General features: G+C 37.6%; 1 protein-coding gene across 7 annotated transcripts in view; it reads left to right on the top strand.

Annotated features, from left to right (window-relative positions):
* The window catches only part of LOC121171399 (LIM domain containing preferred translocation partner in lipoma), a 694421-nt gene that overhangs the window by 562081 nt on the left and 113833 nt on the right, over nt 1-18507 (top strand). For all 7 annotated transcript variants that reach the window (XM_041003127.1, XM_041003129.1, XM_041003128.1 and 4 more), the window contains one exon: nt 6196-6365. In XM_041003127.1, the coding sequence (XP_040859061.1) occupies nt 6196-6365 (170 nt within the window). The remainder of the gene's footprint in view (nt 1-6195; nt 6366-18507) is intronic.

The following is an 18507-nucleotide window of genomic DNA, read 5'->3' as shown; positions in this document are numbered from 1 at the left end:
GACTGACTCAATTTTCAACTCCAGCCCTCGCCTCCAGTTTCCTGCTGATATGGACCCTGGGAGGCAAGGCGGCTTAAGAGACAGAGTTCCTGTCTCCTGTTTGGGTTACCTGGATTAGGTTTGTGTATCCCAGCCTTGGCATAACCCAGCCCTGCTGGCGTGGGTATTTAGACTAGTGAACTTATGGATGGCACTGCTCACTCTCTCATGCTCTCTCTCCTCTCTTTATCATCTTGATTTTCAAATAAATAAATAGAAATTAAAAAAAATTCAAAGTAAACTATCACCATTTATATGGTATTCCACATCAGACCAATGGATTCAGCTCCATGTCAGGAACCCAGGTATCAATATTTTCTGAAATTCTCCGGGAGATTGAAATATATAGGCAAGATTGAGATTCACTGGCTGAAATGTGAGCCATTTAAGAAACAAACTGTTACTGCATGCATCATTGCTATAGGACACCCATGAATTAGAAGGTTTGATAGTCAGAAAATGCCATCATCTTAGAACCTTTAGTGTCATGTGTGGGCCTGTCACGTAGAGGAAAAAAAACATATTCTATTTTTATACTTTCCATGGAAAATAATTTCTGAATAAGTTTGATGGAGACTTTCTTTAGGACAATGATGGCTCTAGTAGGTGTCTCCAGGTTATGTAGGAGCAGACTTCATTTCTGGGAATACTTTACACTCTGCTCACTACCTTTGTGCAATATCATGGTGTAACTTAGAGCAGGACTCCTTTCAAAATATGTTGAAGAAGGTGCTGAATGAGAAAGCTGATGTGTCAGACAATTGTCATAATAGAGCTTCAGTTCATTATCATATTTAAAGATACAATCTTCATTTTTTCTGTGCTGACATTTTTTATTGTAATTCAGTAGAAATGAGGTCATTAAGCCGTGTGACCTAGCTTCATGTCTGCATGAATTTATTACCACTTTATTTTTTAAATTAATTTATTTTTATTGGGTAGTCAGATATACAGAAAAGAAAAGAGAGCAGAATATCTTCCATCCGATAATTCACTCCCCAAATGTCCACAGTGGCTGGAGCTAAGCTGATTTGAAGGCAGGAACCAAGAGCTTCTTTGGGTCTCCCACGTGGGTACAGGGTCCCAAGGCTTTGGGCCATCCTTGACTGCTTTCCCAGGCCACAAGCAGGGAGCTGGATGGGAAGAGGGGCTGCTAGTGCATAAACCAGCACCCATACGGGATCCCAGGGTGTGCAAGAAGATGACTTTAGTCAATAGGCTACTGTGCCTGGCCCTGCCACTTTACTTTTATTGCTGAATAATACAAGTATGACAGTAAGTTATCTCAATCACACCAACACTCAAAAGATGGCTATAGCACTTTTGGTCCAGTTCGAGACCACCTATGGCCGTTAGATTAATTGTATAGTGAGTATAGCAAATACATTTTTATTAAGTTTTTCAGATACTAAAATTAACTATAGTTGTACATATTTATGGGATATAGTTTGACATTTTAATACAGATAGACATTGCACTGATTAAGTCTCATGATATTTGTCATTTACCCCTCTTTGTCACTCCTTTACAATTAGGCTTTTTGCCTTTTTGATAATAGTGATTCTGACTGGGGTGGGCTGAGTAGTAATTGTCATTTACATTTGTATTTCCCTGTTGGCTAGTAGTGTTGAGCAGGGTTCTTTGGGTTTTTTGTTTGTTTGTAAATTTTTTGTTGCCTGCTTATATTTCTTATTTAGGGCTAGGTGTGTTTTTAATATTGATGTTTTTGAGTTCTTAATAAATTCTGGATATTAATTCTTTATCAAGTAAATAGATGATAAGTATTCTGCTGTGTAGGTTTTCTCTTCACTCTGTTGGTTGTTTCATGTGCTCTGAAGAAGCCTCTTGCTTTGATATAATCTTGTCTGTATTCGCTTTGTTTCCTGTGCTTTCTGGAGCTTATTCTAAATTTTTTTTTGCACCAATATCTTGAAATGAATGGGAACATGTTTCTAAATAAAGGATTTCTTTTTACATTATAAAATAAATAAGTTTACATTATGAAAAGAGGGAAAAAATTAAAATTCATATCTCATTATGTGAACAACCTATAGATTTACCTAGACTGTCACCTTGAACTTAATGCTTTCTGAAAACTGACAGGTCCAAATTACATCCAGCCTTCCAACCTTCACTCAAAGCTACATATAGCCTTTCTCTTTGTAAGAAGTTAAGTTACAGAATAATCAGAAATCAATTTCAAATGAAAGGTTAAGAAGCCTGGTATGGGTGGTAGGCATGCTGTATAAAGCAAGAATTTCAAAGATGCTACCAACATGGCTGCCAATGAGAGACAAAAGGAAACAGTAAGAAAACCCCAGGATGGCTCCTCAGTCAACCTAGAGCAATACAGATAACAAGCAGCAAGCTCATTTTACACATAGTACAGGGTCTTAATTCACTGAGAAAGTTTTTTTTATGAGTTGTCTCATATTGTGACGTTGGACCTGCTGGTTTGTGATTCCTGTCTTAAAAGTTAGCTTTTGGGCTGATGCTGAAGCTGCAGCATCCCATGTGAATACTGATTTGAATCCTAGCTGCTCTACTTCCAATCCAGCTCCATGCTAAGCACCTGGGAGACCTGCAGAGAATGGCTCAAGTACACTGGCTCCTAAAACCATATGGGAAACTCAGACAAAGCTCCTAGCTTTAGCTTGGTCCAGTCGAAGCCACTGTGGCCATTTGGGCAATAAAACAAATGGAAAAATCTCTCTCTCTCTCTCTGTTTCTCTCTGTGAATGCGTGTGTGTGTGTGTTTGTGTGTGTACGTGTGCACATTTGTCTCTCCCTCTTTCTATAACTTTGCCTTTCAAAAAAAGGTAAAAAGAGTCAGCTCATTGGTCTTTGCGTTCTAATGCCTTCATGTTTTGACAACGCCCCATGGTTTTTCTTTTAAAAAGTGCTGAGATCCTTGTCCCAGATGGGAAAATGAAGGATTGTGGTGTGCTTTTAACAATGCCGGGTATAACTAAGAGAAGCAACGATACACTACTTTATGTCTTTGTCTTAATTCCTCCCTAAAACACATGGTTGTAGGCTTTGGTTAATGTAAAAAGGGAACATTTGGGCACCTTTTCCGTCCTGCTGAAGTGTAGGGCTATTTTTATTTTTTGTTCTTCGCTCTGTTTCTGTGCTTGTGATTTTAAAGGTGCCAGACTGACTGCCCTTGAGGGTGGTGTCCCGGATTTATCCCAAGTATAGGAAAAATACGGGAGTTAGCAAAGCTGGTCATGTCTGGGTCCAGCATATTGGCCTGACCCACTCTGGAAGAATGTTCTCCAAGACATAAAGAAGATTGTGTCTTCGGACTACAGTCCATCTGCTTTCATAGCAGAGGAGACAAAACCTTGTTGTGCCATCCCAAGCCACTGCGGTGTTTTTGGACTCAGCAAACCACAGCCACTCATTCCTCTTCGGAAAATTAGAATGTTTTTCTCAGTTCTATCCCTACCTGTCAAAATTCCATCCTTTAAACTTGGGCACAAATACCTGTTTCTACAACAAACCTTTTCAGAGCCCTCTCAGAAGTGATTTTTTTCATTGTATATTTCTGCAGCATTCCTTCCAATTTTGTCATGTGATTTTGATGTATTTAGTCTTTGAATGACCATGAAAGTCACTGACATTGTCTAATTTTGATCTGCATGACACACAGAAGCAAACTGTAGTGTGGGCAAGGAGTGGATACTTGAGTATCTTTTAAATGATTGACATTTTCAAAGTTTCTCTCCTTGGGACTCAGCTGAGACTCTTCCCTCTGAAGCAGTGATTCAAGTTCAGTCCAGGATCCTCATTCATAGATAGCAAAAATCTCCATAAATCATGTAGGGGCAATACCCTGGATTCCAGATATTATTATACTGTAGGCATGCATGCTTGAATCAAAATAGCTACCAATGACTACTCAGTGGATCATGTGGCCGATAGTCAGCAACTCCCAACCAGAACCAGGCTTCTATTTTTTTTTTTCTTTTCCAAATGTACTATCCCTGACACTCTATTAAGTGTCATCTAGAAAGGAAAAGAAGAGTAAAGAAATCACTTTCTGGACCTGCAGTTGTCTATTTGAAAAGTAAAATTATAAATTTCACAGGAATTCAATATGTTCTCAATGATCAGGTTGATCAATTATCACTTGCTCCTTATCTTCAAAATGTTTTCTGCAGTGTAAAGCTGTCAAATATGGCATGCATCTCAGAGAACTTTATTATTGTTTGAAGCATAGCCCAGTCAGCATTTTAGTATACCAGTTGCTTGCGTGATGATAATCATAAAAGCCAGGGCTATATAAAACCTGGTTTTGTTAAGCAAGGAAGGTTCAAAATTTTAAAAGCAGCTTTATTTATGCATATTATAATAAAAGAGGTAAAGGTTAACTCTTGGGCAGAAATTTGTAACATCCAAAACAACGTTGATTACAAGTGCTATAGAAAATGTTCATTAAAATTCAAGAGGGTGATGTCAAGACTTCATAATAATATTAACTATTCCAGAGATGGTTTGTATTTCAGCTCTTGATATCTATTTCTTTGAGAAAAACTTACGCTGTATAATTTAGGGTTTTTTTTTTTTCAAAGACTCAGTCCAGTCTTGTGACTAGATATAAAACTTTATTTTCCAGGTCCCCAAATAACCAGAGAGAATTAGTAATTATGTATACCTCTTTTTTCCCCAAGTTGAAACACTTTAGTTTTCCCAGTTTATGTGTGAAATGGCTGTCAGTCCTTATGATGGAGTGCTGAAAGCTGTCTTCATTGAGAAATAGTTCCCACAATGTCAAATCGGCATCCATTCTTACACACAGAGCTAGCAACAGGCAGTACTGCACAGTTGCTAAAGGCAAGGATGCTGACACTAGACAGCTGGGGTTGAGGTAAAACAGCTTTATGACTCATTTTCCTCATTTTATGATGAGAATAACTGCAGAGTTAATACAGGTTGTTGTAAATATGAAATGAATAGAAATAAATGAGGATGTAGGTTTATGGAAAAGGAGAAATCAGAGATAACTTTATTTTTGTATATACACATTTTGAAATTCATGTGTATAGTCATTGCATAGAATATGTTTTCTATGAACTTTTTGAAATACCTCTTTTATTCTTGGGTTTCAAATTTTTTTGCACTAAATTATATGTAATTCTTAATTATTCAAGAACTTCTCTGAAGCAGCCTCCTTTAAATCCTCTTTAGACAATTGTGTTATGTGAAGTATTAGGTTTGGTTTACTATGATTTATCTGTCAAAGCTATCAGATAACTTTTAAAAAAATTATTTATACAATTTTCTTTCATATCTCCTACATACCTGGTGCACTACCAAGGCTGAATCAGGCAAAAACCAAGAACTGAGAAATTTGCCCATGTCTCCATTGTGGATACAGTTTTTCATGGGCACAACTGTTTGAACCATCACCTGTGGCTTCCCAGGGCACATGTTAACATGTACCTCCACTCAGAAATGGAAACAGAGCTCAAACACAAACAGTGTGATATGGGATGTAGGCACCCTAAGTGATATCCTAACCACTGGGCCAAATGCCCATCCCTAAAACCTATGGGTTGTTACTGCTATACCCAGTGACCTACAATTACTTGTTTGAATTTCTCAATATAATAAAATAAAATAAAAATAGAAAATAAAAAGCAGAGCTAAATACATATCTGACCCCTGGCTCAAGATTCCCAAAGTGAAGCCAGATAGAGCTGTAATGAACACAGTGACTCTGACTGATAATAATATCAGCCATGACTTCATGTGAATGTTTAGAGCTTGATGTCCACATGTGACCAAGATGTCCACTGAGCTCATTTAAGAAAATTGGAAGGACCAGTGTTGTGGCACATTAGGTTAAACCTGCACTTGCAACAGCAGCATCCCATGGGAGCAGCATTTAGATTCCTGCTGTTCTGTGCTACTACATTACTTTCTAGGGAATATTAGCCCATGAAAACAATCCTCTCAGCTGATTCATCACCAGCCTTCTACAGCCTAGCTTGGTTGAACTAGTGGACTTGCTAGTGCCAGTGATATAGTGAAAACAGTTCCCTTGCAACAACTGACACGATGAATCCATGCTATCCTTTGCATTCTGATGCATTAAAGGAAGATGTGCTCCTTGCTTTATTCTGAACTCAGTCCCCATTTTTCTTACAGGCCGCTGTGCTCGTTGTGGTGAAAATGTAGTTGGGGAAGGTACAGGATGTACCGCCATGGATCAGGTCTTCCATGTGGATTGTTTTACCTGCATCACCTGCAACAACAAGCTCCGGGGCCAGCCCTTCTATGCTGTGGAAAAGAAAGCTTACTGCGAGCCTTGCTACATCGTAAGTTCCTGGTTTGTTCTTCTTTTGCTTGTTTTGCAAAAATGTCTCATTTGACCAAATGCCACTCACTCCAGATAGAATGTAGCCCTTCTCTTTATTTCTTCTTCCACTTGAAATATGTGTGTTGGGGAGGAGGCATAAAGCTGCATATCATAACTTTCTCTTTGTATTCCCTTTTCCTATATAGTCAGAAAATTGAGCTGGACTGAAGGTTTGTGGCCTTTAACATTTGTGTGTATTCAAGCTAGTATATTCCTCCTGAAGCAGGAGCTTTCTCAAACACCTCAGTCACAACTCTTATTATCAGAGCTTATCATTTATTTGAAACCCAATTATTTTCAGAGAAATTTAGCAGGTTCTCTGAGCTTATCAGTGCTATTCCACTTTCTTTTTCTGTGTAAATAACTAACCTACCCAAAATGTTTCTTCTTGAACAGGTTTTCTGTTTTAGAAAGTCAAATCCTTTGTCCTAAAATACCACTAATGGAAATGATCACAATACTGATGGATTAGGGTGTTTTATGTAACACAACCATATATAATGACATAGCTATGCAATAAAAATTTCTTGGTCATATTATTTTAGCTTTTCATTAGGCAAGTTAACCTATTAGTGACAGAGTGATTTGATGACTGATTACTCCCTTTTTTTTTTCTTAAAAAAAAGGGGGTTTGAAAATAAGTTTCCTGTTGTCCTGAATGACAAGTTTTCAGAACTGAACACTTGTTAATGAAAAAAAGCACTTTTTTCCCAATCCCATGAGAGTCATAATTGGCTGTAAATACTGAGGCATTCCAATATTGAAGAGGTCTAGAGTATAAGGTGTTGGAAGTCATACAATATTGTCTAGGTTTTCAAGGCTCAAGTTTATTAAGGAAGTTTCTGACCTCCACAAAGTCTTCCCATGACCCCACAGCTCTAAGTCATTGTACTGCTAGAGCCTGTAGCACCCATCTGAAGGTTGTGCAAGATAAAGGCTGTATAGGATTGAATGTTGTATTGCACTTTTTGGGTTCAAGTTTATTTCATTTTCTTCCCCAAAACAACTGGAACTTACAGACCATTGTGGTAGAGCCATACAGTGTTATATTTGCAGGAAAAAAATCATTTGCCTAACTTTCCTTACAAATAAGAACATGCAAACCTGGACAAGAAGAAAAGGACTTTTTACATTTTATGACTATTTTCAGAATCAAGGCTTATTCATATGTCATGTGTGTTTTGTAGGGTGCTATATGATTTTTCTAGAATTAGAATTTATTAGAATATTTTGAATATCACTTTTATGAGCCTTGTTGAAAACAGAAATACACTGGATCATGTCCAGCCTTTTGAAATGGCTTCTGGGGACTATTGTTCTCAGTGACTTAGGACCACAAGAATCAAATCGCTGGTGGCTGCAAGCTCTGTGACAGTGACATCAGCTGGGCTTGTACAGGTCTTTAAGGTTGATTTTCCTTACAGTAAGTAACCACACTCTGCTGTGTTCTTTCATTATCTCTTGGGCTATTTTCCTCTGTTTTTTGAATACATTGTTGGTTCTTGCTACTTTAATAATGCTTCCGTGGCAGCTGCGGCTGCCTGCTTCTTTTGTCCCTTTGTCTCCTTTCTGAGCTCGAAGCCTATAGGCATATTTGGATGTAATAGAACAGCACAGGGAGAAGATGAGTTTGAACTCAGTCCTATAACATAATGGTTTGTCTCCTTGGGAAAGTGCCTTGATCTTTGGATGCCTCAGTGTCCTCCTACATATAATGGGAATGACTGCAGTGTTTTCCTTCCAAGGCTTTGTTAAGATGAAATGAGGCAGTCTTTGCAAAGCACACTTGTTCTACCCCGATGATAGCAGTAGAATCAATGTTATTCTGAGATTAATTTCAATAAGGTTTCTGAATCCTGTTCTGTTACATCCTGTCCACATTACATGTCCTGTTTCTGAATCTGGATGTGAGAAACAGGACATGTAATGCGAAATTCACTAGGCTTTAGGAAGGTATTTGCATCTCTTGGACAACCTCTTGCCCATTTTTCAGTGCTTTGCTTGCTTTCCTGAGTAAATGCCAGGACTGAAGAAAATTCAGTGTGACTGAAACATAGGCTTTACAGCATGTGGACTGTTTTGATATGTGTTCCAGGCCCAGGAGCTCTGTGGTTCTTCAATATTGCTAGCTCCTTCTGCTTTGGCTTGTGTTACTGTTGTACTATGCTTGTCCCCGTACTAAGAAGAGCTGAGTGAATTCTAATCACCCTTTTTGACTTCTCTTCTTCGTAGAAAATTTTAATCAAGATTTGTCTTTATTTACTGATATCTATCCATGATGACTCTAAAATGCAATTTAATTCATATCAGGATTCAGTTAAGCTTTGTTCAAAGACCCTTTTTCAATGATTCCAGAATTCAGCACAACTCTCGAGCTCTCAGTGAATGTGTTAGCTCTTTTATTTCTTCTGAATTGTCAGAAGTCTAATATATTACACAAAGAGGACGGGAAAGCCTGGGGTGAGCGTGGATGGAAGAAAACAAGTAGATTTTGAGATGAAGTTTGTGTTAAGGGAGCCTGAGAAATGGCATGTGTCTCTTAGAACCAAAGACCTTAGAACAGGAAGTACTATCTGTGTGATACAGCAAAATTGCGTTTTGTGACTCTGATGGAAACTAATGCATAAGAAACATCTGTCAAAGCAAAGGAAACCCAATACCTTGCCACAAGTCATTGTGTTTCTCTTTCCCCTTCTATTTTCATTTTATTTGAAAGGCAAAGAGTCAGAGATCATCTGTTCACTGGCTCATGCCCATGAAGGTTGGGTCAGACCAAAGCTGAGGGCATAGAACTCAGTGTAGATCATCCACACGTGTAGCAGGGACTCAGGTACTTGCAGCAGCAACTGTTTGCTTCCAAGGTACAGATCTGCAGTAAGCTGTGTTGGAAGTAGCTAGTGCTTGAACTAGGTGCTCCAGTGAATTTGTAGGCTTCCCAAGCAATGAGTGAGTGCAACAGTTCTGCCATTCTGTATGCCCTTATTGCATTTAATTGATGTACTCAGAATATTGAAATAGCTTCATTAATTAGTTTCTTATAAGGATTGACCACGTTTGACACTGAGCATCCAGGGCACTGTGTAAGGATTCCCCACTTTTAACACTGTGAGATCGGCCAAATAGAAATTAAATTAATCACTGTTTCTGCCAAAATTATTCATCAATCAACTTAAGATCATGTTTAAGCTAAATATTTACATAGTTTTGAGGGAAAATATGCCAGCAATGTCTTCAACTGTGGTCTAGCAATTATGGACATGTTCATTTGGTTTATTGAATTCTTAATCCTTATGCATAGTTTTAATTAAAAAAAAGTAAAATTGGTGTGGCATGCTAGTTCTCATATATCATTTCCAAACTTTTAGTTCTGCACAATTACATGCCTGTAGATAACTTACTGACATTTTTATTTGGAAAGAATCCTTTATTGTAAGTTTCTTGATGTTTATTGCAAAGTCACGTGAAACATACCTTGTAGGACATTTGTTTTACCTTATTAGATTTATTTAAAAAGATTTTCCCAATTTGTAGAACCATGAACCATTACGAAATTCTGTGTTACACTGCAAACTATCCTTTATTGAAGAACTCTCTTTAAGTTCATTATGAAATAATTTAATAAATCGATGATATAGTTGTTTTAAGTTTGTGTAGTTATCACCAAAGTCAATGAGCTCTTGTCCTACCTTGGCAATATATCCCTTGAAAGCTTGGTTTACACTGTTAGGATAGGATTGAAAAAACTGAGAAGATTGAGAGTGATGTGATATGTGGAGTAGGTCATTTGTAATCATTATTAAAGGGAAATATCGATTTCTTTCCTCTCTTCAAAAGAGAAGGAATGAATAAGTGGTATTTTTATTTACTAGCACCACTGCTTTCTTCTGATTAATAACATTATCAGTGCTTTTCCCCCAACTTGGCATGACATGGTACAATATAAAAGCCCTGCAGGTTTGGGGAAGTTTCCTGACTATAGGTAGTATGCAAGGACTGAAATGGATAGTTAATGCAGAAGGAATATGAGGATGTAAATAAACATGGGTTCATATTGCTTCCAACAATGTGCCACTGAAGAGCAGCAGGAATGCCTCCTGCTCATCTGGTCTTCTTCCTTTGACGAAACAAGCTTCCTCATCAATGTAAATTCAGCAAAAAGTGGCTGTTTTCTTTTTAGCATGATCAAGTCTGGACCTTGAAGCATAGAGCATCAGAAATTCTCAGCATAAGTTTGTTTATGAAATGGCAGCCAAGGAACCTTCCTAAACCAGGGCTCTTACTCAGAAGGAACAGAGTCCAAATCTTGACTTTCTAACAGTGGAAGTTAGTACAGACATTTTTATTAGAATTGAAATCCAAGTGATTAAGGGACCTGTGGAAATGGGAGGCCAACTCCACAGGAGACTAAACACTTTAAGGTTCCTGAACTTGTGCATTAGTGCCCCACACGCTAGCCTTTTGCTCCCTATGTCACTCAATGACTACAGTTAAAGCATTCTAACTTTTCCACCTACATTAAAAGGTAGGGTTTTGTACCCCTGCGGGAAAGCTGCCTTTTTATACACTCAGTTCCTCCTAATAAAATGTTTTAAGAGCAGTTATAACCAGTGCCTTGTTTGGGTATTGGAAAAGAAACTTAGAGTTTGGACTGAACTTGAAAAATCCACATAAACTTTAGTGCTTCTGTTTTTTGATTGCTTACCTCCGTGCTCACATCTGTACGTAGTGCTCATCTGTTGCCATTGCCTGCGTGTCTGCCTCTGACTCTTTCTTTCTTATACATAGAATTTATTCCTGGTGTTATATCATCTCACCAAAACTCTCCCAAGAAAGACTTAAAGAAAAAGTTGAAGATACAGAATAATTTGCCAAGCATGCCCTTGAGGAGTAAACCCTTGCCAGCTACTAGGAACAGCTGTTGGAGCTCCCTCTTCCATTCATTCAGCATTTTATACTTTAACATGTTCCTAAAGATCTTTTCTTGATGTTGCCATATTGGTTAGTCTTGTAGAATAGAAGCAGGGGAGGGGTTGGAGCACATATTAGTCCTATTAAATTTCTTCATGTGGAAAACAGACCCAGGACAGTTCCTCTAGGAACAGTTCCAGTGTTACTGAGTCATGGCTACTATCCTACAACTAATGTTCAAGTGGCTAAAGGCATGAGGATACTGTCTGCTGCCCTCCGCCCATGTTTATAGTCAGCGCTAACTGCAGACTTTTTATTTTTATTTCCAAGAAATGAATTGATAAGCACCAAACCCGATCCATTCCAGTACTCGCTGAAAGGATAAATTTATAGAAGAAAAAGTCACAAAAACAAAACATAAGCCCGAGTTTATTTCTAGTTCTTCTTAACATACCTCAGATTATAAGGCAAAACCTTTTCTTAATATTAAAAATAATAACAATAATGAACACTTCTTCACTATTTCAACTGGTGCTTTACATGCTTCCAGAATCTCATCCTCTAACAACCAAGAGAAATTAAGGTGCAATTATTTTTGCCTTCATTCTCAGTAGCTGAAAACTGAGCTTCGGAAAATGTCAGTGTGCTCAGTTCATGGGGCACAGTGCTAGGACCTGACCCTGACCTTTGAATTCCTAGTCTAGCTTTGTCTATTTATCCAACACAAAGCACTGGGAATCTCATTTGTTGTTGCTAGGTTTCCTTTTTCCTTACTGCTTTCTCTTTTTCTCTATTACCATCTCTCTCCTAAGGTCAGGGTTTTTTAAATTAATTAAACCAAAATCTCAATTTGGCAGATATGTCTTTCTGCTTATATTTAGATATTTCAGACAAATATTGAGCTCAATATAATCTTTCTTGAGGCTGTAATTCATTTGCAAAAGAATACTGTAAGATTTTCAGTATTAAATGCTCGTTAAAGAAAAATTAGAAATTTAAGGGGAAAGATATGCATTTCTTCAATGAAAATATGGTAGGAATTGCCATTTTTCCAAATATCGCTTCTGTGTTTCTCTATAACTGTGGTGTGGATATAAATAAATAAATTTAACCATACGTTTATATACATGTGGTCACACACACACACACACACACACACACACACACACACACACACCATGAGATCATTCCATAAGTACTAATTAGTAATTTTTGCAATAGAATAGTCAACCATTGCCTTCTACAGAACTAGCCTTTTAAAAAATATTTTGGAAACATTAAAAAATGTCCAGAATATTACAGAAAGTTTGTGGAAAATGTCATCAAAAGGTAAACCTGTATCAGTTTAAAAATTGAAATTTATATGTATTTTTTCATGTTGTACAGTTTTCATGAAATTCCCTCATATAGCACCTATATGAAAATTCTGAAACATTACTCAAAGAAATATTGCAAAGGGAAAATAAGTTATTCAGATAAAGTATGCAAAAATTTTAGAGCAAATCAATTGTTGATAAAAATAAGGAGCCAGAAAACTAGTAGTTAAGAAATAAGGGCAGGTTTTTGGTGCTGCAAGGGGAGGCGGGGCATCTATACATTCTATTAGGATAAAAAATTGATATACCATCTAATAGTTCATTCCCCAAGTAGTGAGGACCTTGCCAGGGACCTGGAATGCTATTCAGTGTTCCCAAGTGGATAGAAGGGACTTAGTACTTGGATCATCACCCAGTGCTTCCCAGGGTATGCTGGAAGCAGGTCACAAGGAGCAGATCAGGGACTCAAACCACAGATTCCAACATAGGAAGCAAGTATTCCAAGCAACAATTTAACAAGTAGATCAAATGTCTACCCCATGATATTAATAATATAAATCAGTAAGTATTAAAAAGATGTAATAGTTTAAACCTAAAGAAAACCAGACTTCAAAAGAGATTTATTTATTTTTATTTGAAAGGCAGCATTAAAAAGGGCAGACACAGAGGAAAAAGAGAGAGAGAGAGAGATCTCCAGTTGCTGATTCACACGTCAAGTGGCTGCAACATACAGGGCTAGACCAGGAGCCAGGTGGAAGCCTGGATTCTGAAGCTTCTTCTGAATCTCTCACATGGTGGACTTTAGATAGTCCCCCACTGCTTTCCCAGGTGTATTAGCATGAAGCCAGATAGGAAGCAGAGTAGCCAGAACTTGAACCAGCACCCATATGAATGCTGGCTCTACAGATGGCAGCTATACAGGCAATGCCACAAGGCCAGTTCCTATTTATCTTATTTAAAATATTAATTAAAATTTACAATTAAGGGAAACCCAGAACTATAGGATTGTATCATGGAATAATAAAACAAGTAAATAATTTTAAAAATGAAAAATAAAAAGGTGTAATTGAAGGACAGAACTACCCAATGGACCAAACAACACGATTGTCATTAATTCATGTCATTGCTCCCCTGAGGAGAAGCCTTGAGCTTCCTTCAGTGTCATTACACTAAAAATGTAGCACAGACATATTGATAAAATATAAATTGCAAGTGATAAAGTCATTCCTTACAAAACTCTAGCACATTTTTTCTTTATCTCAAATTGACTATAGGAGTAAGTAATAGAAGTAAGATATATCTAATCAATATGTGATGATTTATGTGAGCCAAGATTCTGTAAGTCTCCAAGGTTGATTTAGAAAAGTAGATATCACATCAAAATATAAAAGGTAGTAGACACTTTCTAAGTTGGACTGCTAAAGTTACACATAGCAGTACAGTAAAATAAGAAGTGTATAAGACAATAAATAAATGTACTCTTTTGTTTAAAAAATTCTCAGAAAGTAGTGATGTCAGTAACCCTGCATGTTTGTGATGGATTGTGACCACAGTGGAATTCCAATACGAGTGCCATTAATTACAGCAAGAAAATTAACTTTATGTAGCTAGAAAATTATGATAAAAGGCAACCAGAAGAAAAAAGGGTTGTGTTAAAACAAAAAGAGATGACAAATTTTAAAATACTGGAATTCTTAGATCCTGGAGACAATTCTTTGGAAAAGTGAAATAAAGTTATGTTGAAGATAATCAAGAAGGAATAGCAGAAACAAAATTACAGAAAATTACAAATGGAAAAGAAGCTCAACATGGGCATATGTGATATTTTTATATCATTATATTTAAAATTTTATGTAAACGTGATTTTTTGGGCAAATCTAAAATTCACAGGGAAAACATGAATAATCTCATAAACATGAATGAAAGTCAGAACTGCTTCCTGAGACTCAGGAAATGTCACTCATGGAATTTTTCTGATGTTGGGAGAACGAATGCTTCTTGTGCTATTTCAGCTTTTAGGCATAGCAACAGAAGATAACTTTCCTAATTCACTTTGTAAAGCTAGTATGAACCTGATAGTAATATTTATCCCAGATTGTAGCAGAAAGAGCACTCTGTGCTAATCTCACTGTCACAGATGCAGAAATTCTAAGTGAAATATTAGTAAGTTGAATATCACATAACAAAACATTCCAGAGTAGTCTGACATTGTTAGATTATTTGTAATCTTTTGATGCATTTTCACTGATACATCAAATTTTAAAAATTGGCATCTTATATTGAAAAGAAAAGCATTGCATTTGGGTCTGATGATATGGTCTAGTGACTGAAGTCCTCATCTTGAACACGCCAGGATCTCATATGGACGCTGGTTTGGGTCCTGGTTGCCCCGCTTCCCATCCAGCTCCCTGCTTGTGGCCTGGGAAATCAGTCGAGGACGGCCCAATTGCTTGGGACCCTGCACCCACGTGGGAGACCCAGAGGAGGCTCCTGACTTTGGATTGGCTCTCCTCCTTTCTGTATTTCTACCTTGCCAATTAAAAATATATATATATCTTTAAAAAAAGCATTGCATTTAATAAAATGTCCCACATATTCTTATTTATAAACAAAAAAATATTGTAATTACACAAACAAGCCATAAGTAAAGTTGAAGAATGAACAAGGTATATTTAGTAGGATAATAAAAATCTGTGAGCCACCCTACCTATTAATCTGGGTGTGGACAGCTGATGTATTGAATATTGTTCTCAGCACTCTAGCCTTTGTGTTAGAAATTTGAAAGCAAAAAAAGTGACATATATGTGTCTTTGTGCATTTTCAACTTATTATGTAATACTTTTAACACATGGAAAGATATAAAACATAATATGAACAAAGTTCATAAACCCATTATCCTATTCAAGAAATAATACACAAGAAATTCAGTCAAAATCTTGATTTCTACGCCCAGATTGTAGTCCCCAAATTCCAGTACAGAGGCAGCTGCTATTTCAAATCTCTGTGTATCATATCTAGGCATTTCTTTAGGTTTAGTATATTTCTTTAAACAGCAAACACTATTGTTTGCCTAAAGCATTGCTTAATTGTAAACGATGGCACTGTATCATTTGTGTTTTTTGAGCAATTTTTACTCCAAATTCTAAGGCTAGTTGTATAAATATTTGCAACTAATATGATTATTCACCAAGAAGGCCCAAAACAGAGCTAAAGTATTAGAATAGCGAAAGTTTAGTGAGCTTGCCAAAAAAAAACTGATAAGTTTAGGGTTTAGAAAATAAAACAGGGGGAAAAAAAAAACCTTAGACAGAAGCCACAATAACAAAAATAATAAAAATACTTAGGTAATACTTTAATAGAGTAAATGATCTAAATGAAGAATGCTATCAAATTTTGTAAGAGTAATTACTCAAGAGCAAGATAATTTGGGGATTAATATGCTTTGGAAAGCTTCTCTCCTTTTTACGAGCATTCTCATTATCACCCTGTTATTCTACATCAGTGTTTCCAGTGGGAGGATGGGTAGTTACTGCACTGTCCTTCCTAATGGTATTTACTCAGCCTTTTCCCCCAAACAGCCCCCAGCCCTTGGCAAATCTTGGTAACTGCTGACCACATCCCCCACAGGCGCCAAGGCAAGGCAGAGTGGCAGACAAAGTGAGACAGACCTGAAAATAATTGCCGACAACAACAGAAAGCCTAGGAGAACCTAAACTTTCCCTCCAAGATCCTATCCCAAACTGTGTTAACTTCCCTTGTCATAGAATAAGAATATTCTGTAAGTACTACAGGGATCCTTCGAAATTCAGTAATATTTTATCACTGAGAAGGATAGAGCCCAAGGATACAGACTGATTTGCCTGAGGTTACATGGTTTATTAATGGCAGTGGTGAGAATAGAAACTGTGGTCCTTGATGGTGCGCCTTCAAATGCTGCTTGCTTTGGGACACCCTTCTGTGGCTGTGGGTCCATAGAGACAGCCCTAAAAAATGTGGGATTTTGGAAATTTTGGTTGGAGAGTGTAGAAATAGGACAGTGTTTGCTTCAGTCCTCTCCAGAATGAAGGCTCTCAGATTTCCAGGTTAAATACCTCTGAAATTTTATGCTAGAACCTTCTCACTGCCCTAGTTTGTTTATTTTTAAATCAAGCATGAACTCACCCCTCGATGTTTGCCAGAGTTTGGATGAATGTCAGCATCAGGCCACTGTAATAATGGTTTAAGATTATTTAATCCCATTACTTATACACTTCATTAGGCTGAGTGAATTGTTGGCAGTGGTTCAGTAAACTTCCTACTTTAGAGATAAAAGGATGGAAAGAAAATAAGGAAGGAGTCTATTCTTCATTTTCTTTCCTATTTATCTTATATCTCTCAACAGATAAAGGAGCGATAATTACCTAGCTACACCGTGGGCTCTTTGTTAGCAGGATTACTAAATTTTGCTGTATCCCCAGAAGAAAAAGATTGTCTATCATGTGATGCTATAAAATCAATCTTCAAAATAAGTTGAAAATACATTCTAGGTTCCTAGGTAAGCTGATCTTTTACTTAGGAGCTTGGTGAGAGGCAGCAAATTATAAAATAATACGGAATTTCAACTCAAGTGAGTCAGTTTGATCATGACTAGCTGTTCACTCCGTTTCTCCCAGTAGTATTCCTTATTCACCCATTTCTTTTAGTTTCAGTTTCTCCATGTCCAGAATAAAGCTACTGTTTCTTATATCACATAGCCACATGCTTAAAAGAGGATTCAGATAGGGAATTGCTGAGCAAGACTCAGGGTGATGTGAAGTTACAGAGCAGCACATTCTGTTGGAATCCCCAGACAACATTTATGGGTCAGCATTGACTCTCTGGAATGTACCTGCACTCGGCTGCTTTAAGAGTTCAAGGGAGTGTGAGGTATTAAAAGTCATGAGACATAGGAAACTTACTTTTCCCAAAAGATGTCAGAAGGTACCTGCTTTGGGATCTCCCTGAAATCCCCATGCAGCAACTGACATTCTAGATCCTTCCACAAGCTTTCTACATAAGGGAATGGGAGCTTTACCTCTTTTTAAGGCTCTTGAGGGTGGGGTGGGAAACAGAGTTCTTCAGCACGTTCATGTTGGAGATGTTTCTACTTCTGCCCTAGCTCCTAATTAATCTTTCTATCTCCCACCATCTCCCTCTTTCTCTTTTACTCTTCCTTTCTTCTTCTCCACCACCACCACCCTGAAAATAAATTTCAAACAACAGGTTTTCCTGGAACTTCCCTGTCTAGTTGTGGCCTATCTTGAATATGGAAGGTGGTTTCCACCTCTCTCATGTTTAACCTCACTGCAGCTGTACTCTAAAGTCATTAGTGTCCTTGACATATTCCGTTACTGACTTGAACCCGATAAAAGAAAATGTGTTGGAGAGAGGACCAGGCTCATGTTTTGTTCATCTTTGTCTTTCCTGTAGAGCTTATCACAATAATTGAGCCTGATGCTAATTTTATAGATAAAGGGGAGTCAAGGATGAGCCATTTTACGCCAAAGTTTCCTCCCAGTCTCTGGTTCACATACCATTGGCTTGTCCTTTGGCGCACCTTGGACTTGAGAGTCTGTGTATTAGAAGAAGAAAACGGGGAGAACTTGGCTCTAGAAGCCTATGAGCTGAGACATTACAAAAATGTAAATAGAAAAGAAGGAAGAGAAAGAAGTGTGAGTGAAGCCAGCTGTCTAGCTTCCAGCCATAGAATTACCTAAGAGCTGACACACTCAAGGTCAAGCACACCTACCTGACTTGCATATAAAAATCGCCAGGGAATGTGAGTGGAAGTTCTCTGAGATTCTGATGGCTTTTAAATAGAGTGGGATTATCTTCTGTCACAGCTAGGGCTTCCTTAAA

Source organism: Ochotona curzoniae, unplaced genomic scaffold, assembly GCF_017591425.1.
Source record: "Ochotona curzoniae isolate NIBS_2020 unplaced genomic scaffold, NIBS_Ocur_1.0 scaffold_2587, whole genome shotgun sequence".
Lineage (NCBI taxonomy): Eukaryota > Metazoa > Chordata > Mammalia > Lagomorpha > Ochotonidae > Ochotona > Ochotona curzoniae.
This window is presented reverse-complemented; position numbering and strand designations above follow the sequence as displayed.